Source organism: Lissotriton helveticus, chromosome 1_1, assembly GCF_964261635.1.
Source record: "Lissotriton helveticus chromosome 1_1, aLisHel1.1, whole genome shotgun sequence".
Taxonomy (NCBI): domain Eukaryota; kingdom Metazoa; phylum Chordata; class Amphibia; order Caudata; family Salamandridae; genus Lissotriton; species Lissotriton helveticus.
The window spans coordinates 1878003509-1878029903 of NC_136057.1; the positions used below are offsets into that span (position 1 = coordinate 1878003509).

The window sequence follows — 26395 nt, forward strand, 5'->3', positions numbered from 1 at the left end:
GAGGAGTTAAAATCTCAACGAGCCAAGTGCAAGGCATTAGAAAGAAAATGGAGGCGCTTCTATTCAACCCTCAGTAAGGCTGCTTATAAAGAAGCACTAAAGAGCTACCATGTTAACTGTAAATTGGCCAAGGCCACTTTTACGGCATCTACGATCACTCAGGCTCAGAATTGTCCGCGGACTCTTTTTATAATGGTAAAGAAGCTAACAGGAGCAGATACGGTACCTTCTCCTCCGGCTCTGGACAAACCACAGTGCGATGCCATTGCTGATTTCTTTATTTCTAAGGTGGAGCGTATTCATGAAATTTTGTCTACCTCCCCGCCATCTGCTGAGTTTTCACTGGTGGCTACTTCTGGTAGTCTTCCCCTCCCTTCAACGATCATCAACGACTGGTCTTTGTTTGATGACACTACCTTTCTATCGTGCCTGAACAGTATCAGGTCAGGCTCCCCTCGGGACCCTGTCCCTATGAAAATTCTAAAACTGTTGGACCTTGAGCCACGGAGAGTCCTAATGAGACTTTTGAATACATCTCTTATAAAGTCTACGATGGCACAGGAGTGGAAGCATGCCATGGTCGTTCCCTTGTTGAAAAAGACCGGCGCGGACATCACGAACTTAGCCAATTTTAGGCCCATATCCCTGCTGCCTGCATGTTCTAAAATTTTAGAACGACATGTGAACACCCAGCTTAATTTGTTTGTCGAAAATGTGGGATATCTTCATCCGTCCCAATCCGGGTTTCGCGCACATTATTCCACTGAATCCGCACTCCTTGGGGTGACGGAGAGGCTTCGGCACGGTGTCGATCGCGGGGAGACCTTTGCACTCATCCTTTTGGATTTGAGTGCAGCGTTCGATACCGTATCTCATTCCATCCTTCTTGACTCTCTCCGCTCCCTTGGTGTTGCTGGATCTGCGCTGGCCTGGATTGCCTCCTTTTTAGGCGGACGCACCTTTCAGGTGTTTTCGACAGAAGCTGAATCTGCTGTCTATTCATCAGCATACGGCGTCCCCCAGGGGTCGATTCTCAGCCCTCTGCTGTTTAACATCTATATCAGACCCCTTGCCACCATCGTGGAGGACGCCGGCTTAACAATCTATTCGTATGCTGACGACACGCAGATTGTGTTCTCTCTCTCTAGCAGTGAGGGCCATGAGGTCTCTGCCTTGAAATCTGGCCTATCACGCGTTGCTGCTTGGATGCACGACCATCTGCTCAAGCTCAACGGTGATAAGACCGAGGTTGTTATTGTGGGCAAGAATAAAGATCTGTGGGGCCCTCGACACTGGCCCTGTGATATGGGTCCTCTGCCGAATCCAGCCCCCGTAGCCCGCAACCTCGGTTTCCTTATTGACGATAAGCTCTCAATGAGACAGCAGGTAACAAAGGTCGCTGCAATCTGTTTCTCCACCGTAAGATGGTTGCAGAAGATCTTATGGATGTTACCTTGCTCTACTTGGAGAACTGTCGTCCAGGCCCTTGTGATCTCCCGCATCGACTACGGGAATGTGCTTTATCTTGGGGCCGATAAGGCCACAATAAACAAACTCCAGGTGGTGCAAAATTCGCCAGCTCGCTTATTGTGCAATGTACCCCGGAGATCTTCCGCAGCAAAGGCTCTGCGTGACCTTCACTGGCTTAAGGTCCCGAACCGCGTACAATGTAAAACATTCTCTGGCAGATGCATCAAAGTTATGTTTTGCGAGTCCTTAATAGCTAATTTTAAGGAATCGCTATTAAAGACTCGCAAAACGGTATGCATGTAGGAATCGCAATGTTATTAGCGATTCCTAAAAATTCCTTATTTGCGATTCGATAATAGCTAATCGCTAATAAGGAATGGCATTCCCATTCATTTCTATGGGCCTAAAGGCCCATAGGAATGAATGGGAAAGCCATTCCTTATTAGCGATTAGCTATTACCGAACCGCTAATGTTCCACTATTTCAAGGGTGCCAGGGTGTCCAAAGGACACCCTGTTGCACCCCTGAAATGGACCTGTGCACAAATGTTACACACACACATGCCCTAAGGGCATGTGTGTGCGCAACATGTAACTTTGAAAAATGCACAAAAGTGAATTTTTCAAAGTTTTAGCAAATTACCACGAAGTTCAACTTCATGGTAATTTGCTCCCCCTATTAGCGAATTCGCTATTTTTTTGGGTTTCATGCATTGCATTTAAGGAATCTCATTTTGGGATTCCTTAAATGCAAGAGCAATTTAAGGAATCACTATTTAGAGATTCCTTAAATTGCGATTTCTGCATTTGGGATGATGCATCCCAAATGCAAAAATACCGGGAGCAAACGGCCAGATTCTGAGAATCTGCCCGTTTGCTCCCGGTATTTTCTTTGATGCATCTGCCTGTATGTCTTCTTTTTAAAATTCGGCAGGGTTCTGCTCCTAAATATTTGCAGAACCTGGTTCAAGTCTATGAGCCTGGTCGTACTTTAAGATCTTCCACCAGTGGCAAATTCTTGGTCCCTAGAATTAAATTGGCCAAAATGGGCGGCCGCTCGTTTTCTTATCTTGGTCCGAAGATGTGGAATGCTCTTCCGCCGGCTTTGAAAGCCGAGACTGATCTCCTCTCATTTCGGGAAAAATTGAAGACTCTTTTGTTTAATTGATCCTTCTGCACTGTTTGTTCTGTTTGGGCTTTTGCTTGCTTTTCTTCTCTTGTCTGTCCCTGGCGCCGGGAAACCCATTGAGGGTAGCTGTGCGCAATATAAGTTTAGATAAATAAATAAATAAATAAATAAATAAATCCATGCCGGGTGGCATTATACTTTTTAAAAATGTTATCTGATCCTTTGGTATGTTTTTCGGTTGCTACGTTCTTATGGGCCTGTATGAAAAAAAGAAAGAGAGGGATATCATTGATTGCTGGGTTAGACGCTTGCTAATTACTTTTATATTATATGGGGGCAGATAGGGTAATGACTTGTTTTATAACATGAAAATCTTTCGATTGTTTTTAATTTTTAACTGTGGAAGAAATTGGAATCATTTTAATGTCTAAACTGATAACGAATATTGAAAACAGGTTTTTATAATTGTGTGCTTTTATAATCACTTTTAATTGATCGAATAAAGAATTTGACTATGACTACTGCATACACTATGCAAAAAAAACATGATTTTACTTTAGTGTAGAATTTACTTAAACAAATATTTTACTTAAGCATAGCCACTAGGGCACCTCTCAAAGTCTATTTAAAGCTGTAACTATGGGAGGACAGACAAAAGGGTATTATTAATTTGCATCAGCAAACGTTCGTGTCTAAGAAAACGTCTGCTTTTGCAAAATACATTTGTTTGTATGGTACATAATTGTTTGGATTTAAAATTTGAGTAAGTATAACTTTTCTTTGGCAACCAGCACAATTATTCTATACTCAAGATCAACAAACTGAGATATAGACAAATGAATAAAGATCAATAGAGGAATGGGTGGCCAAACCTGCCATCTAACCAAGGTATACTGTCTTTCACAATCACATTGGTATCCTGAAGCCTAGACAGATGCATTCATATAGAGTTAAAGCAATTTATACTTTTAAAGTATAAACAAATGCCAAAAACATACTCTTCTTCTGTATTCATAGCTCTAGAGAGTAAATTAAGGGTCCACATGACAAAAACATTAGCTAAAATATACTTGGATCGTCCTTGTGATCGCTATACTTGGCAACATACAAAGAACAGTATTATTCAAATGTGTAAAAAGAGCTACTAAGACTGTGGGCTGTCCAAAGAATCTTCCATATATTGTCCCTGAATGTTTTTCAAAATCCTAGGTGGTAAATACTGGTTAGGTATTTTACATAAGCACGTTTCAGTATAATAGTAAAATGCTTTGGACTTCACCAGGTTTCATTTAAAGTGAGTATTAAATAATTATTTGCATCAATGAAAAATCATTGGACCTCAGAGAAAATGCAAGTTTGATATGGGATGTGCCAGAGAACACTTTTATTACTGCTACAAACAGTAGTCTCAACAACAAATAAGTCAAGTTCATTACCATGTGTTGAAATGATCACTCCTAATTTTAAGTCATTCAAATTGAAACTGCCATTTCAATCTTTTCTGTTGCCTAATAAATGGACACCGGAAGGCAGAATTCAAATTAAACAATGTTTTATTTGTGGCTCTAATATCATGAGTGAAAATAGTTCCTGAGCGAAAGTTACTCACTGACCAATTCAGAGTGGCAGATGCCTCAAGGACATTCATTTCTCCTCTCGAAATATGATTATAGGGACACTGTTTCCTCATTTCGCCTCATTTTGTTGTTGCTGCCCAAATTTCTGACATTTGTTTTCCTGCAAAACACAGAGTAGGGATTGTCTACTCAGTGCTTTTATATATATATGCATGTTTCACTCATCACATAGGTTGGGCAGCACATAATATTAATTGTTGAATATTACATACTTTAGGGATTAAACATACACTTTTTGGCAAGTGTGATATGTTGTTTTTATCTTAGTACAATAGATACTTTTTATATGAATATGCAAAAGTATTTTACATACATTTTCAATGAACCCTGAAGAAAACCAACACATTTTAAAACATATCAACTTCAGATTACTGCCTGCTACTAAGCTGATATATTTTGAAGCAATGTGCGTCTGATTAAGGGAGATATGGGAGTTGTCAGGAAAATTATCAGAACATTTTTTAAATATGGTGAAATTCAATACTGCATTAGGTTGAAGAAAACTAAAGTGGTAAAGTAGGTATTGATTCGAAATAAGCACAAACAATGATTAATGATTTTTATCAGATGATGCACCCACAAACTGAAAATTGCCAGACAAGATAAGCCAGAGAAAACACCATAAATTTGCACAATACCATAGAGAAGCCCACGTCTGGACAGTCTACACTTTCAATAGACAATAGAACAACTTATATTAAGAAATGAAGAACATCTGGAGAGCAAGGTTTTTAAAAAAGAGAAAGGGGTTTGCTGCACAAGGCTTTGGTAGAAAATCATGAGGCAGACAGAAAAACAACTGAAAAGAAAAGTAAAAAAACAAGAAAAAACACAATGGGGATGAAATAAGACAAAGGGCCAAATTCAGATGCATGTTGAGCTACATATTATCAGTTTATCAATTGAATATTAAATTATTCTGAAACAAAGGTTTTCTAAATGGACCAGTCGTTCTGCTTAAATATCATCTTCATAAACGCCCAAACCAACCTTTGGTTCACCTTTGTAAATATCACGGAATGAGCTCTGGGAACCCAGTCATTTTCCAGAACACTGAGAGCATTAGTAAACCACCACTTTTACAAAATGAGTCTGTGTTTCATTGGTCAAATCAAAACCATCTTTAGGTAGTTTGGAAATATCATCAAAGGATCTTCAAGATTGAGCACTGATCTTTGAATCAGTTCTGAAACTGGCTTACATTGCAAATTGCATTGTATGGCGTTGGAGATAGATGGCATTGATTGCTGCTTTTGAATAAGAAGTATAAAAAAGCTGCCGTCACATGTTTGATGGTAATATTTTCAGTAAAGGGATAATCATGAATAAACATGGTTCAGTGATACCGGGTTCACTTATTATTTGCACTTTTCACCCAACTAATACATTCTTCTCAAGTCTATACTTTACAATTCTTGTTCGTAAATCATTCTTTTTTTATTAAATAGCATATACATCCAACTTAGAAAAGAGTTCTCATAGAATTAATTCAATGTACATCCATCAATAAGGAAGTCACTCACTAAAGACAGCAGATGTATTCTCAAAACAATCAAGACATTATGCATTGTAGAACACCATTTTGTAAGGCTAGCTTTCAAAGGGTAGTTAGTTGTACATAATTATTTCTTACTCTTAAGAATTTAAATTCACATAAAGGTGATGGTAGTGGATATCTACAACAGTAGCCCAAAACATCAACTAATGGAACTTTAAAAACTTCAACACAACATAAAATGTGCAGGATTCCAGTGAATGAATGCCTATAACGTTCAACTTAAATTAAACACGTACTTGTGGTTAGGTGTAATCTGATTACAACAGCAAATCCATAGTGTTGAATGCCTATGCTACCCATGACCAGATCAGTAGAGCAGGTGATGAGACTAGTTGTAAACTGCAAGTAGGTATAGCCTTCCTTCAATCACTAAAAATGTGATATTAAAGACTATGGGCATGATTTAGATCTAGGCAGACGGGTTCCTCCGTCACAATGGTGACAGCTATCTTGTTTGCCAAAATATTCATTCCATTACATCCTATTGGATTTATGTTTTGGCGGACGGGAGTAATCATTCCGCCAAGATCTAAATCAGGCCCTATATGTTTGTAAAGATGCTATTATAGGTACCCATTATCTTAAATTTGATGTGTCTTTAGTGAGTTGATTTTTGATGTACGTACAATTGAATTAGTTTAAGGGACCAACAGAGAGCAGCATTAATTCTGTTCCTTAAAATATGTGTATTTATTTGGACATGTTTTGCCTGCCTGTTATACCATTATGCTCAGATGTCAAAGTGAACAATTAAGCAAAGAGGACATTATGCTGTTTTAAGTGTCTCTTAATAATTTTATGTACATGATTTTTAATATGTCCTAATATGTAAGATGGCTTACATTTGTATACACTTTCCATCAGACTATACAGCATCATACTACAGACACACCAAAAACTTACACAAACAGGGATTGTTATATTCAAGAACAACTACTCGATGTCAATTTTTATTTTCAACTGTAAGGTACAACCACAAACTTCTGTTTTGCTCTGGCTTCTGCCCATTTAAACAAGGACTTTCAACTTAAACCAACCTCTCTACTGCCTTTGCTGTATTTACTTCTGATTGTACAGGGTTTCATTCTAAAACACCCCACGCGTCATTTCACTCTCTCCACTATATTCTAGTACTTTCAGCATTGCCTCTGCTCATTCGCATACCACTTTACCCGCCTCTCAATCAATCAATCAATCAAGCATTTGTATAGCGCGCTACTCACCAGGAAGGTCTCAAGGCGCTAGAGGGAGGGGAGTCTGCTACTGCTCGAACAGCCAGGTCTTGAGTTGCTTCCTGAAGGAGAGGTGGTCCTGGGTCAGGCGGAGGTGGATGGGGAGGGAGTTCCAAGTCTTGGCAGCCAGGTAGAAGAAGGATCTTCCTCCCGTTGTGGCTCTTCGGATGCGGGGAACGGCGGCGAGGGCGTGGCTGGTCGATCGTAGCTGGCGGGTGGAAGTGTAGAAGGTCAGGCGGTCGTTGAGGTATCTGGGGCCTTGGTTGAGGAGAGCTTTGTGTGCGTGGGTGAGGAGTCGGAACGTGATTCTCTTGCTGACGGGGAGCCAGTGCAGGTCTCTCAGTTGTCCGGTGATGTGGCTGTGTGGCCTCTGTTTCTTCGGGGCGTACTTATTTATCCCACATCTCTTGTGCTGGGACTCATATGTAATTTCATTTTAGCTGACACACCTGACAGTTTCCTGCCAGGGTTACATTCACTGGACGAGTTATCTCATCCTTTACATTCTGGTAACTCAATCAATTTCACCGGTATTTGACCACAAGTGAGGTCGTCTTGCTCCAGAGCTACCTTCCTCGCTCAAGTTAGGCCAGTGTGGGACTCCATCCCCAATTCCTTAAAAGTAAAGGTTACTTAATTGTACTTTTAGTTCTTCACCATTGGTATATTCACTGAAGAAGTATAACTTTATGGGCATGTACAGTACAGGAACTCGGGAACACAAATGTTCATATCACCAATAAGCCAAATTACATACGCAACCATACAGCTGTCTGAAAACACCAGTGCTAAAATGACATTTAGAGTGAAATAAAAGGAGGAAGCAGACCTTTCTACTTCAAGAACTCTGAAAGTCTGACCTGTCCATCATGCCCAGAAGTTAGTTAGGCAGCTCTTTTTTGAAGCACATTAAAACAATAATACCCAGGTTTGAAACTGAGGCCCTGAATGCAGAGAGGTGGGTGTTGATTTTATGAAATCAGAGATAATACCAATGGTCAAGAAGAAGAATTACATCTACATGACTTTTCACTTTGAAATTTTCTCTGATTTTCATAAAAGGCACACTAGAGTAGCAAGCCAAGCTATCTCAATCTTAAAAGCATGGTTTAGATACGGTGTAATGCCTTAAGGAAATAAATTATGAAGCAATGCTGACTCGCCAATGTATCTGTCTTGGAGTCCAAGGCCAAACAATAATGCTTATAAAAGGTATGGAGTCACCTCCACATGACAGTGTTACAAATCAGGAATGGGGCCTTTGACGTACAAGGTAAAAGTCTATTAGTGTTAGCATAACAATTAACAAATACATGAGGTTAACCATTTGGATATAGTCTATTTACAAGAGGTAAGGCCGATTTGAACAGCTCCATAGGTTAAAAAGAGCTGTTTGCCTTTACAAATGTCTTCTGTCATATCTAAACAGTAACTGAAAACGTTCTTAACATTAATGGAGTGTAAAGAGCTTTCCACTGGAGAGGTACGAGGCAAAGGTAGGCAACAAAGAGGAGTGATTAATGTGGAAATCAGAAATAACTTTGTGTAGAAAAGAAGGATTAATTTTAAAGAGACTTTATTTTGATGGAAATCATCCATGGTTCCTTTGTACTTAGAGCCTGAATCTCACTCATTCTTGACCCTTCAGAAACAAGTTGCAAATCACCATTGTACATTCTCTGAAAAGGGTAGGTTTTCATTTTAGAAAGCATAACAGTAAGTTCCTAAGCAGGAGACAGATTCCTTAAACTTTTCCAAAAAAAACTTAATAATTAGAAAAATGAAGACTATGCCTGGTGTCATGCATAAATGCCTGAATTTGCAATAATATAAACAAATCATACCTGCCTTGAAAGCCCAATACTGGCTCGCTGTAGACAAAAGCATCAAAATCAAAATCCTCCTCCAGTCCGCAAGACCTACTGGGCCAATGGACCAAGATATCTCCAAACATTTGGCCATACTGGTCCCCAAAAAGAAAACTGCGTTCATTAACACCAAACCCCAATACTAAACAATTATTCAAAGCAAAAGAATGAAAAATAGTTCGAGGTTGCTGGGAGTATAGAGCTCCAAGCGGTGGAATACACTGAATTTCACTCAGAGGGAATAGTAAATCCCCGTGCAGTTCAGAAAAGGCATGAACTCCGAACTGTTTAAGACTACCTTTCCCAGATGTATTCAAAAATGGGGGACGCAATTAAAGAATATTGGATCATGGCTGTACTATAGCAATAGGATCCCAACTCCTGCCCATCAACATAATAATCGAGGCTCTTGCTCACCTGAGAATTGCAAAAAACACAGTTGATGGACAGAATGTAGAACAATGTCATACATTCACCCCAGTACAAGGATCTGGGCCTAAATCCATCATTTTTTTGCACTCCACACCACCCTGGGTTAGACACTGGCTATATGCAAATCAGCTCTGACCCTGTGCCTCATGGGAACAGTCCAGTCCGAACTACCAAGCCATGTCTTTCCCAGACCGGAATCAAGCATCCAAGGACCGGTTTCTGGCTATCAGCCTTCATCAGCCTGGATAGCTTGACTCCAGTGGTGTGGAGTGCCTGGGACTCACGTCTGAGCATACCCAGCCCACTCGGGGTGAAAATTGCAAAAAACACAGTTGATGGACAGAATGTAGAACAATGTCATACATTCACCCCAGTACAAGGATCTGGGCCTAAATCCATCATTTCTTTGCACTCCACACCACCCTGGGTTAGACACTGGCTATATGCAAATCAGCTCTGACCCTGTGCCTCATGGGAACAGTCCAGTCCGAACTACCAAGCCATGTCTTTCCCAGACCGGAATCAAGCATCCAAGGACCGGTTTCTGGCTATCAGCCTTCATCAGCCTGGATAGCTTGACTCCAGTGGTGTGGAGTGCCTGGGACTCACGTCTGAGCATACCCAGCCCACTCGGGGTGAAAATTGCAAAAAACACAGTTGATGGACAGAATGTAGAACAATGTCATACATTCACCCCAGTACAAGGATCTGGGCCTAAATCCATCATTTTTTTTGCACTCCACACCACCCTGGGTTAGACACTGGCTATATGCAAATCAGCTCTGACACTGTGCCTCATGGGAACAGTCCAGTCCGAACTACCAAGCCATGTCTTTCCCAGACCGGAATCAAGCATCCAAGGACCGGTTTCTGGCTATCAGCCTTCATCAGCCTGGATAGCTTGACTCCAGTGGTGTGGAGTGCCTGGGACTCACGTCTGAGCATACCCAGCCCACTCGGGGTGAAAATTGCAAAAAACACAGTTGATGGACAGAATGTAGAACAATGTCATACATTCACCCCAGTACAAGGATCTGGGCCTAAATCCATCATTTTTTTGCACTCCACACCACCCTGGGTTAGACACTGGCTATATGCAAATCAGCTCTGACCCTGTGCCTCATGGGAACAGTCCAGTCCGAACTACCAAGCCATGTCTTTCCCAGACCGGAATCAAGCATCCAAGGACCGGTTTCTGGCTATCAGCCTTCATCAGCCTGGATAGCTTGACTCCAGTGGTGTGGAGTGCCTGGGACTCACGTCTGAGCATACCCAGCCCACTCGGGGTGAAAATTGCAAAAAACACAGTTGATGGACAGAATGTAGAACAATGTCATACATTCACCCCAGTACAAGGATCTGGGCCTAAATCCATCATTTCTTTGCACTCCACACCACCCTGGGTTAGACACTGGCTATATGCAAATCAGCTCTGACCCTGTGCCTCATGGGAACAGTCCAGTCCGAACTACCAAGCCATGTCTTTCCCAGACCGGAATCAAGCATCCAAGGACCGGTTTCTGGCTATCAGCCTTCATCAGCCTGGATAGCTTGACTCCAGTGGTGTGGAGTGCCTGGGACTCACGTCTGAGCATACCCAGCCCACTCGGGGTGAAAATTGCAAAAAACACAGTTGATGGACAGAATGTAGAACAATGTCATACATTCACCCCAGTACAAGGATCTGGGCCTAAATCCATCATTTTTTTTTGCACTCCACACCACCCTGGGTTAGACACTGGCTATATGCAAATCAGCTCTGACACTGTGCCTCATGGGAACAGTCCAGTCCGAACTACCAAGCCATGTCTTTCCCAGACCGGAATCAAGCATCCAAGGACCGGTTTCTGGCTATCAGCCTTCATCAGCCTGGATAGCTTGACTCCAGTGGTGTGGAGTGCCTGGGACTCACGTCTGAGCATACCCAGCCCACTCGGGGTGAAAATTGCAAAAAACACAGTTGATGGACAGAATGTAGAACAATGTCATACATTCACCCCAGTACAAGGATCTGGGCCTAAATCCATCATTTTTTTTGCACTCCACACCACCCTGGGTTAGACACTGGCTATATGCAAATCAGCTCTGACCCTGTGCCTCATGGGAACAGTCCAGTCCGAACTACCAAGCCATGTCTTTCCCAGACCGGAATCAAGCATCCAAGGACCGGTTTCTGGCTATCAGCCTTCATCAGCCTGGATAGCTTGACTCCAGTGGTGTGGAGTGCCTGGGACTCACGTCTGAGCATACCCAGCCCACTCGGGGTGAAAATTGCAAAAAACACAGTTGATGGACAGAATGTAGAACAATGTCATACATTCACCCAAGTACAAGGATCTGGGCCTAAATCCATCATTTTTTTGCACTCCACACCACCCTGGGTTAGACACTGGCTATATGCAAATCAGCTCTGACCCTGTGCCTCATGGGAACAGTCCAGTCCGAACTACCAAGCCATGTCTTTCCCAGACCGGAATCAAGCATCCAAGGACCGGTTTCTGGCTATCAGCCTTCATCAGCCTGGATAGCTTGACTCCAGTGGTGTGGAGTGCCTGGGACTCACGTCTGAACATACCCAGCCCACTCGGGGTGAAAATTGCAAAAAACACAGTTGATGGACAGAATGTAGAACAATGTCATACATTCACCCCAGTACAAGGATCTGGGCCTAAATCCATCATTTTTTTGCACTCCACACCACCCTGGGTTAGACACTGGCTATATGCAAATCAGCTCTGACCCTGTGCCTCATGGGAACAGTCCAGTCCGAACTACCAAGCCATGTCTTTCCCAGACCGGAATCAAGCATCCAAGGACCGGTTTCTGGCTATCAGCCTTCATCAGCCTGGATAGCTTGACTCCAGTGGTGTGGAGTGCCTGGGACTCACGTCTGAGCATACCCAGCCCACTCGGGGTGAAAATTGCAAAAAACACAGTTGATGGACAGAATGTAGAACAATGTCATACATTCACCCCAGTACAAGGATCTGGGCCTAAATCCATCATTTTTTTGCACTCCACACCACCCTGGGTTAGACACTGGCTACATGCAAATCAGCTCTGACCCTGTGCCTCATGGGAACAGTCCAGTCCGAACTACCAAGCCATGTCTTTCCCAGACCGGAATCAAGCATCCAAGGACCGGTTTCTGGCTATCAGCCTTCATCAGCCTGGATAGCTTGACTCCAGTGGTGTGGAGTGCCTGGGACTCACGTCTGAGCATACCCAGCCCACTCGGGGTGAAAATTGCAAAAAACACAGTTGATGGACAGAATGTAGAACAATGTCATACATTCACCCCAGTACAAGGATCTGGGCCTAAATCCATCATTTTTTTGCACTCCACACCACCCTGGGTTAGACACTGGCTATATGCAAATCAGCTCTGACTCTGTGCCTCATGGGAACAGTCCAGTCCGAACTACCAAGCCATGTCTTTCCCAGACCGGAATCAAGCATCCAAGGACCGGTTTCTGGCTATAAGCCTTCATCAGCCTGGATAGCTTGACTCCAGTGGTGTGGAGTGCCTGGGACTCACGTCTGAGCATACCCAGCCCACTCGGGGTGAAAATTGCAAAACACACAGTTGATGGACAGAATGTAGAACAATGTCATACATTCACCCCAGTACAAGGATCTGGGCCTAAATCCATCATTTTTTTGCACTCCACACCACCCTGGGTTAGACACTGGCTATATGCAAATCAGCTCTGACCCTGTGCCTCATGGGAACAGTCCAGTCCGAACTACCAAGCCATGTCTTTCCCAGACCGGAATCAAGCATCCAAGGACCGGTTTCTGGCTATCAGCCTTCATCAGCCTGGATAGCTTGACTCCAGTGGTGTGGAGTGCCTGGGACTCACGTCTGAGCATACCCAGCCCACTCGGGGTGAAAATTGCAAAAAACACAGTTGATGGACAGAATGTAGAACAATGTCATACATTCACCCCAGTACAAGGATCTGGGCCTAAATCCATCATTTGTTTGCACTCCACACCACCCTGGGTTAGACACTGGCTATATGCAAATCAGCTCTGACCCTGTGCCTTATGGGAACAGTCCAGTCCGAACTACCAAGCCATGTCTTTCCCAGACCGGAATCAAGCATCCAAGGACCGGTTTCTGGCTATCAGCCTTCATCAGCCTGGATAGCTTGACTCCAGTGGTGTGGAGTGCCTGGGACTCACGTCTGAGCATACCCAGCCCACTCGGGGTGAAAATTGCAAAAAACACAGTTGATGGACAGAATGTAGAACAATGTCATACATTCACCCCAGTACAAGGATCTGGGCCTAAATCCATCATTTTTTTGCACTCCACACCACCCTGGGGTAGACACTGGCTATATGCAAATCAGCTCTGACCCTGTGCCTCATGGGAACAGTCCAGTCCGAACTACCAAGCCATGTCTTTCCCAGACCGGAATCAAGCATCCAAGGACCGGTTTCTGGCTATCAGCCTTCATCAGCCTGGATAGCTTGACTCCAGTTGTGTGGAGTGCCTGGGACTCACGTCTGAGCATACCCAGCCCACTCGGGGTGAAAATTGCAAAAAACACAGTTGATGGACAGAATGTAGAACAATGTCATACATTCACCCCAGTACAAGGATCTGGGCCTAAATCCATCATTTTTTTGCACTCCACACCACCCCGGGTTAGACACTGGCTATATGAAAATCAGCTCTGACCCTGTGCCTCATGGGAACAGTCCAGTCCGAACTACCAAGCCATGTCTTTCCCAGACCGGAATCAAGCATCTAAGGACCGGTTTCTGGCTATCAGCCTTCATCAGCCTGGATAGCTTGACTCCAGTGGTGTGGAGTGCCTGGGACTCACGTCTGAGCATACCCAGCCCACTCGGGGTGAAAATTGCAAAAAACACAGTTGATGGACAGAATGTAGAACAATGTCATACATTCACCCCAGTACAAGGATCTGGGCCTAAATCCATCATTTGTTTGCACTCCACACCACCCTGGGTTAGACACTGGCTATATGCAAATCAGCTCTGACCCTGTGCCTTATGGGAACAGTCCAGTCCGAACTACCAAGCCATGTCTTTCCCAGACCGGAATCAAGCATCCAAGGACCGGTTTCTGGCTATCAGCCTTCATCAGCCTGGATAGCTTGACTCCAGTGGTGTGGAGTGCCTGGGACTCACGTCTGAGCATACCCAGCCCACTCGGGGTGAAAATTGCAAAAAACACAGTTGATGGACAGAATGTAGAACAATGTCATACATTCACCCCAGTACAAGGATCTGGGCCTAAATCCATCATTTTTTTGCACTCCACACCACCCTGGGGTAGACACTGGCTATATGCAAATCAGCTCTGACCCTGTGCCTCATGGGAACAGTCCAGTCCGAACTACCAAGCCATGTCTTTCCCAGACCGGAATCAAGCATCCAAGGACCGGTTTCTGGCTATCAGCCTTCATCAGCCTGGATAGCTTGACTCCAGTGGTGTGGAGTGCCTGGGACTCACGTCTGAGCATACCCAGCCCACTCGGGGTGAAAATTGCAAAAAACACAGTTGATGGACAGAATGTAGAACAATGTCATACATTCACCCCAGTACAAGGATCTGGGCCTAAATCCATCATTTTTTTGCACTCCACACCACCCTGGGTTAGACACTGGCTATATGCAAATCAGCTCTGACCCTGTGCCTCATGGGAACAGTCCAGTCCGAACTACCAAGCCATGTCTTTCCCAGACCGGAATCAAGCATCAGAATTTATCTTTAGAATTCAAAATGTGGTATGCAGCTTTATTAAACTAAAAATAAAAAAATGGGTAAGAGACTTACAATAAACAATGATAGCATGTAGAATGGAGAACATGCTGCGCATATGGACGGAGCACACCCTGACAGAGGTTGGTGCCCTCTATTTTGACGGACAACTGCAGATGTTTGAGACGATCGTGACAGACTTTGAGCTTCCAAGGGGGCAATTCTTGCTACATAGGAAACTGTTAAATGACTGTCGCAAACATTGGTACACGCTAGAGGATGAACCCCTGACACACCCTGTCCTTCACGCGATCCTACAGACGGGCCCGGGGAGGCACCTAGTTACTTGGATATATAAAGCTATACGTACCCTTCTGCAACCCTCACTTGCGTCCCTCAGGGAACAATGGGAAGACAACTTTTGCAGGCCTCTACATGATAGGGAATGGGTCAAAGCACTAGCGTACACCAAGAAAGTCTCCCGCAACTACCGCTTCAAAACCATACAATTACATATCCTTCATCGGGCATATCTCACTCCTGCAAAGCTTCAGAAGTACTTCCCTGATGGCGCCTTCGTATGCCCAAGATGTCGGGAACTCGCGGCCTCCTTCTTCCACATGCTGTGGGACTGTCCGTCCCTCCATAGCTACTGGTGCACCGTCCATACTACTCTTGGAACAGTCACGGGCCTCCGGGATCTAAATACGTGGGAAGCTAGTGCCCTTGGTATCGGTAGGCGGCGCAAGCACATGAAAGTCGAGATGCGCTTTGCCTCCCTAGTACTCCTTCTGGCCAAGCGATGCATAACAATGCACTGGAAGGCACCTGCCGGTCCCCCTCTGGCGGCGTCTGTGGGTGCAGTCAAGAAATGGGGTGCAGCGGAGGAAGGCATACTGCGTGAGGAGGAAGCCAGAGGAATTCGCAAACACCCAATTTAGATGCCCTGGGCCATGCTACTTCACTCCTTTACGCATGAAATGGATGCAGCACGGTGGGAGGTGGTTCCCCCAGGCCCTCTTCAGCCCCAGGGGGTGATCGGGGGAACGCAATGGGCTCAAGTACCTGCTGGGCCTGTCTGAATAGAAGTCATCGACTCGCCGCCACATCCCCGCTGGCCCCTGGTGCTGACCCCCTCCCCTTTCCCGGCCAGACTCGGCGCAAGTCCATCAAGATATCCCGCAATAGTGCAGCTCTCAGACGTGCCTGCATGTGTAAATCCAGCATATGACACAGTGCATCCCAGTTAATGTGTTTTATTATCCCAAGTTCATTTATGGTTTATATACAGCAGAAGTTCCAAATCCCCCATGAGCTCGCGTATGGGGAGACTTTACATCACACGCCCCTAGATAGACTCGTGAGGGACATTGTCACTTACTGAACTGAACGATACTGGCATAATCGTCTTCAACCCCTATGATGGGGGGTTGCATTAAATGGTCCCCATGCGGGATCAATTTGCTTGTCGATATCATCGACCATGAAAGATATGCTGTATGTTATAAAGGAAAACATGCCAATAAGAATGTTTTACAAAAAAAACAATGATAGCACGTAAGTGAACTTTCATAAAGGAAAACTGTAAGCCACACTTAGATTTAGACAAATAAATCATCAACGGTAGTTAGTACCATTTATTTCTGGCTGGTTTTCCAATCTGCCTCCTTGCTGATACAATATTAACAGAATCTCTTCCAAGGTATACAATGATCTTGAGGAACGGGGGTCCGCTTCCTTCAGGATTATCACATAACCGCCTGTAGCTTCAAGTGCCATACTGCAAAAACTCAAGAGCCAGACAGGCAGGATCAGTGACGGATGACTAGGAAGGACGAGTCTACCTGACATTCTGTGAGGAAAGCTTACCATTTTCTGATGAGGTATGGAAGAAAGGACATCTGCAAAAGGCCCAGATATCCATAATAACACAATCAGTCTGGAACAATGAAAATCATGTCAAGACTTGCTGAGTCTGAATTTATTGATCACATTGGGAAGAAGAGTGATCGGAGGAAAAACGTAGTGAAATCCCTTTAACAAAGTAATTGAAAAGGCATTTCCCACAAATCAAGTTCCTAAAACCTGGAGCCATAAGAAGGTATTGTATGCTTTATTCTGTTGCAAACAAACTAGCTTCTGGCCTATTCCTACATGGGGAGATGTTTGCCAGCACATCATCATTTACAACACATTTAGGTGGCTCTAATAAGTGCAACTACATTTTTCTGGAACAATTGCTGAACTAGAGGTGGCAGATCGCAGCAATCTTTTTGGAGAATACCACCTAAATTTTCTTTTGAGATACACTAGTCCAGTTCCATGCAATGCTTTGTGTGCTAGTCACAGAGCCTTAAAAGCAACTCTTTTTTTTAACTAGGAGCCAAAGAAACTCCACTAGGGCTGCCGATGCAGACTTATATATTGGTATTTTCTTAACCTCATAGCTGCTGCCATCGGCCGCTGAACGTTCGGAGCACTACTTGGCTGGTGCTGCGAACGTTCAGCGGCCGACGCGGCCCCGCCCATTCTTTTGAACGCCCAGCACTGCGCCGAAATAACAGCCGCAGCTAAGGCGTTAAAGAGTGAGCAAGCTGCATTCTGCAGAGTCTGAAGCTTATTTAGCGACCGCTGTTTAATGCTCAAATACAGGGCATTATGGTATTCAAGCCTACTAGAGAGGGCTAAAGGTACGACAATTGATTTTTGCAGATCAAGCAGAATAAAGGGCAGCACCTTCCTCAACATTCTTAACATAAAGAAGCAAGACAAGGTAAATTTGTTGATTTGATGCCCAAATGACAGCCCCTAGATTCCTTACTTTAGAGGCATGCGGTGCAGAGAACCAAGGGACTGAGGCCACCAAGATTGGTTACAGGAAGAGGTATCTATCCCTCATACCAAATATGTTGATGTGGTAAGTCTTCTTCACTAGGGACCTGAATCTTTGGGCCATCAGACTGGTCTGGCCCATGTGTGCTCCCCCGACTTCCATAGATGCATCCATCACCACAGTTGGGAAGGAAGCAAAAAGGAACTCCAGTCAAAGGATTATTTTTCTGGCACCACCACTGAAGCGACATAAGGGCTTTGGAAGACAACTGAATTTAGTCATCCTAATTCCTTAACTTTTGGTACCTTTGCCTATCCAGGTATTCCAGTAGAGGTTTTGTAGGCTTCCTTGCATCCCAGACTAAAGGAATATAAGAAGTCATAACATACATCATTTGTCTGACTGAAGAATGCTGCCATACGAACTTAAAGACATTTTTGGTGGGTAGAAAGACACCTTTCCTACCAAGGAGATGCTTTTCCTCTTTCCTTGTCCAGGCCTGCACCAGGTGATTGATACATTGTGTTGAATCTTGTGCTGATTTCTTGATGCTGAAATGAAGGTCCAGCTTGCTAATGAGTACTATCATCAGATCGTGGAGAGGTCATTGATGAAAAAAGGCTATGTTTAGACAATATAAATAAAGGTTTATAAACAATATATTTCCATAAAGAAAATATGTAACTATTGCCGAAATCTTTGAGAAAACCTTTGGGGCTGACGTTTCCGAATCAGCCAGTCCAACTTAGCAGGATTAATCCGCTTTAGAGGCATTTTGAGGCAATCCACAGGATACCTGATTTTGCACCCAAATTGCAATTTCCATTGCTGGCCATCTGCAGAGAACTTGGAGCTGCAAGAGGCTACACCGCTGCACCTTCTTTAGCTGTAGAAATGGTGATGGACAAATCTACAGGAAGTGGCAAAATACTGTTTAAGGACTTATGGGACATCCAACTCTAATTGAAGATGGAGAAAGATTGGGAGATGAAGAGCCCTAAAACATTAAAATGTCTTTCAACACCAAATGATGTCAGTGAATTGGCCCATAACACTCTAATCTCTATGTTGAAGCATAAAAATGGCTCAACTTACACTGCTTTGAAGCTGTCAATCTCTATGACCCTGACAGAAACCAGATTCCCAGACCTGAGGCGGAAAGCCGGGTTCTGGAGGTACGCTATTTTTAAATTGTCTAAATTGAAAATTGTATAAACTGCTTTTTAACTTGTTGATTTGAGAACTTTTAAAAAGCTTACCTATTTCATCTCACCGCCCTCCTACCACGCAGCCGATTGAGCGCTGCTGCGGTAATTGTTTGTTTGCTCTCACCCAGCGGCCGCCATCGCAGGCGTGCTCGCTAGCCACGCCCCCTTGAGGCCACGCCCCCTCCATTTGCCTCATCATGTGCCTTGGCAGGAAGCGCAGCGGACGAGCGCAGCGGGAGCGCCTAAGGCAAGCCCGTCTGCGCCCGTCCGCGCCTGGACGGGCCCAGGGACCAGGCATAATGAAGAATTTATTAGGTACTCCCCCCTAGAGTTGCACTCTCTTCACAACCCTGCTCTTCAATCCCTCGACCCATCCACTCTTGCCCGCCTCAAGGCAAGCAACATTCTCTCTCACTATCACTTACAGGAATCGGCCCCTATTTCTTCTTCAAACCCTAAAAACAGTAAGCCCCCCCTAAACCTAATTCCCGGACCCTCCGCTGTCTCTATCTTAACACCAGATCCCTGGTCAAACACCAACTAGATATATTCCTGCTCCTGAAAGCGGACAGCCCTGACATACTTTTTGTCACTGAGACATGGCTCACTACTGACTCTCTGCCAGATATACTCTCGGCCATACCATCAGATTATTACATCCTGTCTGCAAATAGAAAATCAGGAAAAGTCGGAGGAGGTGTTGCCGCTATCATTCATAAAGACCTCAGGTTTACCATCTTACCTTCCCTAGACCTACCAGATACGGATAACCTAGTCATCAAATCCGATACTGAGACTGGCACCATGGTGCTAGCATTGATATACGGGCCACCTACATCTATGCCCTCCTTCCCGGCTTCCCTGTCTGAGCAAATAGCAGGTCTAGTCGTTGACTATGACAAGGTCATGGCCATAGGAGATTTCAATTATTGGTACAACAACCCGGAAGCTGGGCCTCACGCCACAGAACTTTTCGAACTCCTCTCCAATTTAAACCTCCACCAACATGTCTTGATCCCCACCCATGAAAAAGGACATATCTTAGACCATATCTGGTCTCGCAATATTTCCACCTCTTGTCCTACGGCCTCACCATGCATATGGTCTGACCACCACTTACTGCAATTCTCTGTCACCATTCAGGGTCACCTCAACAACCAAGCACCCCTGGGAGGGTTAGTCAGGAAATGGAGATCCCTAAATCTCCAAGATTTCCTCTCCACCCTGACCAACTCCATCCCTACCCAGGGCCCAGACATCAATCTGATGGACAAGGCACATACCGAATGGCTCTCCTCTGCATGCAATGAACATGCTACCCTTACCAAGCTCTCCCGCGCCCGTCGTATGGACGCCCACAAATGGTTTTCTGCCGACCTAAAAAAGCAGAAATTAGAACTCCGTCAACTGGAGAGGAAGTGGAGACACGGCTACCACGCCACAGACAGAGCACTATACAAGACAGCCCGCAAAAATTACAATGACTCTATCCTATCTGCCAAAGCCTCCTTCTTTTCTGATAAAATTTCTAACGCCAAAAACAAATCTCGAGAAATCTTCAGAGTCGTCAACGACCTATGCAATGACGCCAGAACCTCTCCCTCTCAACCTGCCTCACAGGCAATGTGTAACCTGCTTAACGACTTCTTCAAGGAGAAAATTGACACCATAAAAAACAGCATCCAAACCAACCATGCTGCAACAGACGACTCGGATATCTGTAGAAACCCTAACACTCTTCAGGATATACCCCCCATCGAACCACCCAAATTACTGGAGCTAATGAACCGAGTAAAATCGGGTTCACCCAACGATCCCTGCCCCCCGCACATTCTAAAAGAAGTCTATGCTGCACTCCCCCAGGGTATACTCCCTATTCTGAACACCTCCCTATCACGAGGAATAGTACCCGATTCCTTTAAAAATGCCACCCTGGTCCCTCTTATCAAGAAACCAGGTGCCGATCCCTCCAACCTCTCTAACTACCGCCCCATCTCCCTTCTCCCTTATGGTGCTAAGCTACTGGAAACTCACGTAACCAGCTGCTTATCCAATTTTATCGAAACATCTGATTACTTGGAACCCAACCAAGCGGGATTCCGCCAGGCACACTCCACTGAGGCGGTGATCCTCGCCGTGCAGAACACCCTAAGGACCAATGCCGATAGCGGAATCCATCAGGCCCTCGTGCTGCTTGATCTATCGGCCGCGTTCGACACGGTGGACCACACCATACTATTACACCATGTCGAACAAGCCGGCCTCAGCGGCGCGGCTCTCTCTTGGATTAAGTCATTCCTGACGGACAGATCCCAGGCTGTAAAGCTGGAGAATTTCACAGCCCCCACACTCCCTACCACTTGCGGTGTCCCACAGGGCTCCTCACTGTCTCCCCTCCTTTTTAATCTTTATCTCAAACCCCTACTGCACTCCCTGAAAGATAGAAAGGTCATTATATTCAACTACGCAGACGATTTGCAGCTGGTATTCCCCCTCAACTCCCCGGACTCTGTCGAGGAATTTCAAAAGACCATGCTGCACATCCAGAGCTGGATGGATCGGAACCACCTTAAATTGAACCCAGGAAAGACTGAGTTAGTACTCCCTAGCAACAGTGCACTCAGCTGGGGGCCCCATTTTTGGCCATCCTCGCTGGGTACACCTCCATCCCCCTCCCAGTCAGCCAAAAGTCTTGGGGTCACTCTCAGCGCCGATCTATCACTGAAGACCCAGGTCGGAACTGTGATCTCCTCCTGCTTCTTTCAGTTAAGAAAGATTAAAAAAATCGCTCATCTGCTGACCCACTCTGCTCTCATCCAGGTGGTGCTCGCATTGGTTCTCTCGCGCTTAGATTTTTCCAACTCCACACCCCTGGGTGACCGTGCGCTTAACAAATTCCGTATAGAAATAGAAATAGAAATATGACCTATCACCGAGAGTGAAATGCTACCTACTCACCTCCAGATGTAGAAGATAGAGTTTCAAGAGAGGAAGAGAGGTTGGAACTGGACACCGCGACGTCGAGCAGGATCCTGCTGCCTGACCTTCTAAAGTAGCAGAAGCAGTTTCATGACAGAAAGATAGGGCAGAAGTTGGCCCTCTCGCCTCTGATGCATATGCTGCTGGAGAAACTTTCTTCCCAATTTCCTATTTATTAGCCCTGGGGCAAACACCTTCACTATCGCACAGCCTCCTATATGACATTTTCTGACAAATGTTACAGTCCTTTATTGAGTGGAAGTCAGGTAGGTAGACCACACAGACACCGATGATGTCCATCCTCTGGTGATAGTTTACCACCAGAGGATTGATGGTTATCAAAAAGAGAAGGCATGGTGCATGAAGGAATAAAGAGGGTTAAAATATCCTCAGGAAAAGTTAGTCAAAAAGCCATTCTTCTAAACAAAATATATAACAATCAACAATGTTACATTTTAAGCCAGAAGCAGCCTTCAAAAAATACAGAAAGTGTTTGAGATCTTCCTCACTGGGTGGAAAAACACAAACTGCTAAACTAACTCCTTGCTGAGCACGATGTGTTAGCACAGTGCTCCAAAGTTCTCAAAGATTAAGGGGCAGTTTGCACTGTGATATACTGTTTTGTATTAGGATACAATTTCCTTCTTTTATTTTACTCTAAATGTAATTTTAGCAGTAGTGTTTTCAACAAAATATACTGCTGGGTCTTTAATTCGGCGAACTGGTTATAAAACAATCATTCGATGTTGCCTAACTGGACATAATTTCTTATTATTTGAATTGTAAAATATGAATTTGTTTGAAAAAAGAAAATGTTTTCTGGCACCCTGTGCATGTGCAAAGATATTCTAAATGTTATGAATATTACAGATCATCCCACAGTAAACCTCACCACCTTCTTCACATTTCATCTGAAGAAGCAACATTGCCTTAGCGTAACAATTACCTATCCTCCCGCCTCCCTCGGGTTTTACCTCTGTAGAGCACCATCTCTGGATGGAAAGTGGCTGTTCTCCTGTTCCACTTTGTTGGCTCCATAGTACCCTGGGTCCCAGTAATAGCCCTGCTGCCTGTAGAATTCCATCTGCCTCCAATCTGCAATCAAAGATAGAATGAGATAATTGAGCGAAGACTGTTAAACGGCAGCTACTGTATTTAATCATGCTGAGCTAGAAGAGGGGGGACAACCATAATGTCAGTCTGCACCCACACAGATGCACATGCAAAGATAATGCAGGAGATATACAGACAACTGCCTGGCAAGCAAAGTCATCCACGTTTCAAATTTACCACCACAATAGATCCACCCGGCCGGCACCACTGCTTCCTTTGCACACTCAACCAGTGTTTAGCGAGCAGTTACTCTTAACTCTCCCTTTAGTTGTTATAAACTGTGCCTGAATTGCTTATATGAACATTTCATTGTTCTTTTCTGGTAATCTGTAATCAAACGACAAAGGTTTTCATAAATTATTCAGTGCAAGACTTGTCTAGGATTGGTACCCTGGGCAGCTTGCCTATGTCTGGAAGGACTAAGTAAGTAGTAAGACGGGTTATGAATTTCCCAATGTGCATCAAGAAGTCCAGAAAGTGGGGCACAGTGTCCCATTTTGACTAGGCTCCTGTTGAGCAGTGCTCCATTGCTATTTTCTTTGTTGTTGGGTTCATATACTTTGATTATATTGCTTTGTGAAGTGTGGGAGATGGGTTGTATGGGATGTAGAAAATGTAGAAATGTAGAATATGGGTATACTTCCATGCGTGGTTCCAGATTTTTGAGAGCATTTGGGTACCATTGTGCTAGGTACTCTATATTACTCACAAAATATCCATGATCCATACCCAAGCTCTTTCTCTTTGTTCAGATGTGTAGTACCCAATTTATAAACCTACATTCTTATATAGCTAATTATCCATATCTCATAAAACTCTCTTCACCTGACACTTAATTGAGGCATTGAAGACCACCCCTTTTCTGATCAGAACACTCCCTTTACAGCTTTCCAATAATGTGTATGTATGATTTTATTTAGTAAAAGACTTAGAAGGGAAAGAGTGTTTCAATACCACTCTCTTAGAGAGTATGACGCTGTGTGTATGTTACACGTGCGTCCTGCATGAGCTGAGTGTGCACAATATATTGTGTCCAGAACCTATGTATACACCTGGTAAGTGCACTCTCATGTTGTGGGTGCATGTTGTGTAAATTGTAGTTTTGGTAAATGCAAAGAGAATAGCAAAGAGAGCCACACAAGTAAAACAAATAGTTGTGCCTGGTATAATGCATCAAAGTATTTACTGAGAATACATGGTATGTTAAATCCTTGTAACTCTCACTATCAGAAAGACCTGCATTTCCATCCGTACAAAGAGCTTGACTATTATCAATAATTACAGCACAGCTTAAGTTCTCTGCCTTAAAGCAAATCTCCTCATATGCTAAAATGTATCTGCAAAATGAGCTATTTGTTCTCAAAGGCAGGGATGTGATGGTAAATCCTTGACACGTGGTATCCCGTTCATTACTCACATTGCTCAAAGACCTTTTTGTACTGGATCCGATGATTCTCCAAACTTTTCTATTGAATGTTAAACATTCAGTCCCTGATAACTATGTGGCCTACTTGATTGAGTTTTGATGACTTACTTATGTTGATGTTCGGTCTTATTCTCTGGTGCTTTACTTTAATATCATGTTGCAAGATTACCACAAACCGGCCAAGGAATCGTAGGGTGCACTTCAAAGGTTTTCTCTAGAATATACGAAAGATCTCCTTTAAACATCTGTTGAAACCAATGAAATTCAGTCTGCTGAAAACAGGTCCTCGTATGCTAGTCCTTTTCCAATTAGACTTTGAAAACACTAATTTAGCTGGTGCTTCCCCAGACAACGCTAACCCAGATCAAGGGAGCATTTCATGCTGAAACCAGACATATATACAAAGAGGAAGTTGGACTATATCTCACCTATGCTAAAAGAAGTGCATCGGCTATCAATTCAGGCTAGAATAAAATATAAAATTAGTGATCTGACATATAAGGCAGGGGACTTGGGTTCCCCATAATACACTGCAACACTCCTCGGCCTCTCTGGAGAACTTAGGGGACTAAAGAGATAAGCAATTCTTCAAATGGAAACTTTGCAGCTGAATACAATTCTTGCACTAAAGCAATCCTTGACTGGTGCCACAATCAGTTTATGAAACTCTCTCTCACCCCTACTAAGGACACAATTAGTGAGACCTCTTATAATTTCATCTCAGCTAAATGTGAATCTTAGTTACTTCACACCTAAGTTTCTTTTTCAATTTAGTCTGTTATTACAACCCTTTTCATTAAAAAACTAAGAAGTATTACCCTTACGATTGTACTGTTATATATAAAGTTCACTAACAACTTTCTGGCACTGCAGCACTATGGAAAATGGAAATAAAAAATATAAATGTCCAATGGCAATCAATAACTATGGGTTCTGTGGCCCTGGGCTTTCAGTGAATTGATGTGACTTGGGAAACATGGGTGGCACTGAAGTGGAGCTGGTGTGAAGGGTCTCTCTGGTCCATCTGTGCAGTGGCTTTCATTTAGTGACAGATGTAGACTGAGGAGTTACTTGTGTTATAATGAAAGCTTTAGTGCACCATGGGGACTGTTTGCTCCAGATCTTAGCTATCACATTAGACATTTCAGAGGACCAGTAAGCAAATGCTGGTGACTGAAAAAGAGATCAGAAAGCCGTATGAACATAAACCATTACAGAAAAAAGGGGTTTTAACCACAACCTTATTTTGAATGGAAAGTGCCCTCAAAATCTGCATATGATTCTATAATGTTACCATTATTTTCTCTTTGTACTGACCCCACTTTCTCAGACCCTGCCCATCTAATGGTGCACTTACCGTAGAAAACAAACCAAGTACATACTGTTGATCCAAAACTCGCTCCCCTTGCAAGGCGCTGGTTTTCAAGATTACACTGAACCCAAGCAAAGGGCCATATCTGTGAATATAGTCGACACTGCTGGGGAAAGATGATAGTGATCAATTTTCCCTTTCTTCAGAGAACTTCTGCTTTGCTAGTTGTGGACTTGGAAAACAATGGGTTTAACGCCATTAGAGTGGAGGACTAAGGATGATCCATAGATGTCCTTGATAATACCCCCCAGTGCGGAAGTTGTTATGTTATGTGTATTTGTAAAACGCACTATAACCAGTGAGGGTATCCTGCTGCTGAATGTCCTTAGGGGGAGCGAGGGGAAACCTCTGGCACTTGCACCCGAGGCTTCTCTTATGTGACTATCTGCATTAGCTGACATT

General features: G+C 44.0%; 1 protein-coding gene across 1 annotated transcript in view; it reads right to left on the bottom strand.

The window, feature by feature from the left end:
- The window catches only part of SEC16B (SEC16 homolog B, endoplasmic reticulum export factor), a 403213-nt gene that overhangs the window by 305905 nt on the left and 70913 nt on the right, over window positions 1-26395 (bottom strand). The window contains exon 4 of the mRNA XM_078642040.1: window positions 23057-23177. Coding sequence (XP_078498166.1) covers window positions 23057-23177 — 121 coding nt within the window. The remainder of the gene's footprint in view (window positions 1-23056; window positions 23178-26395) is intronic.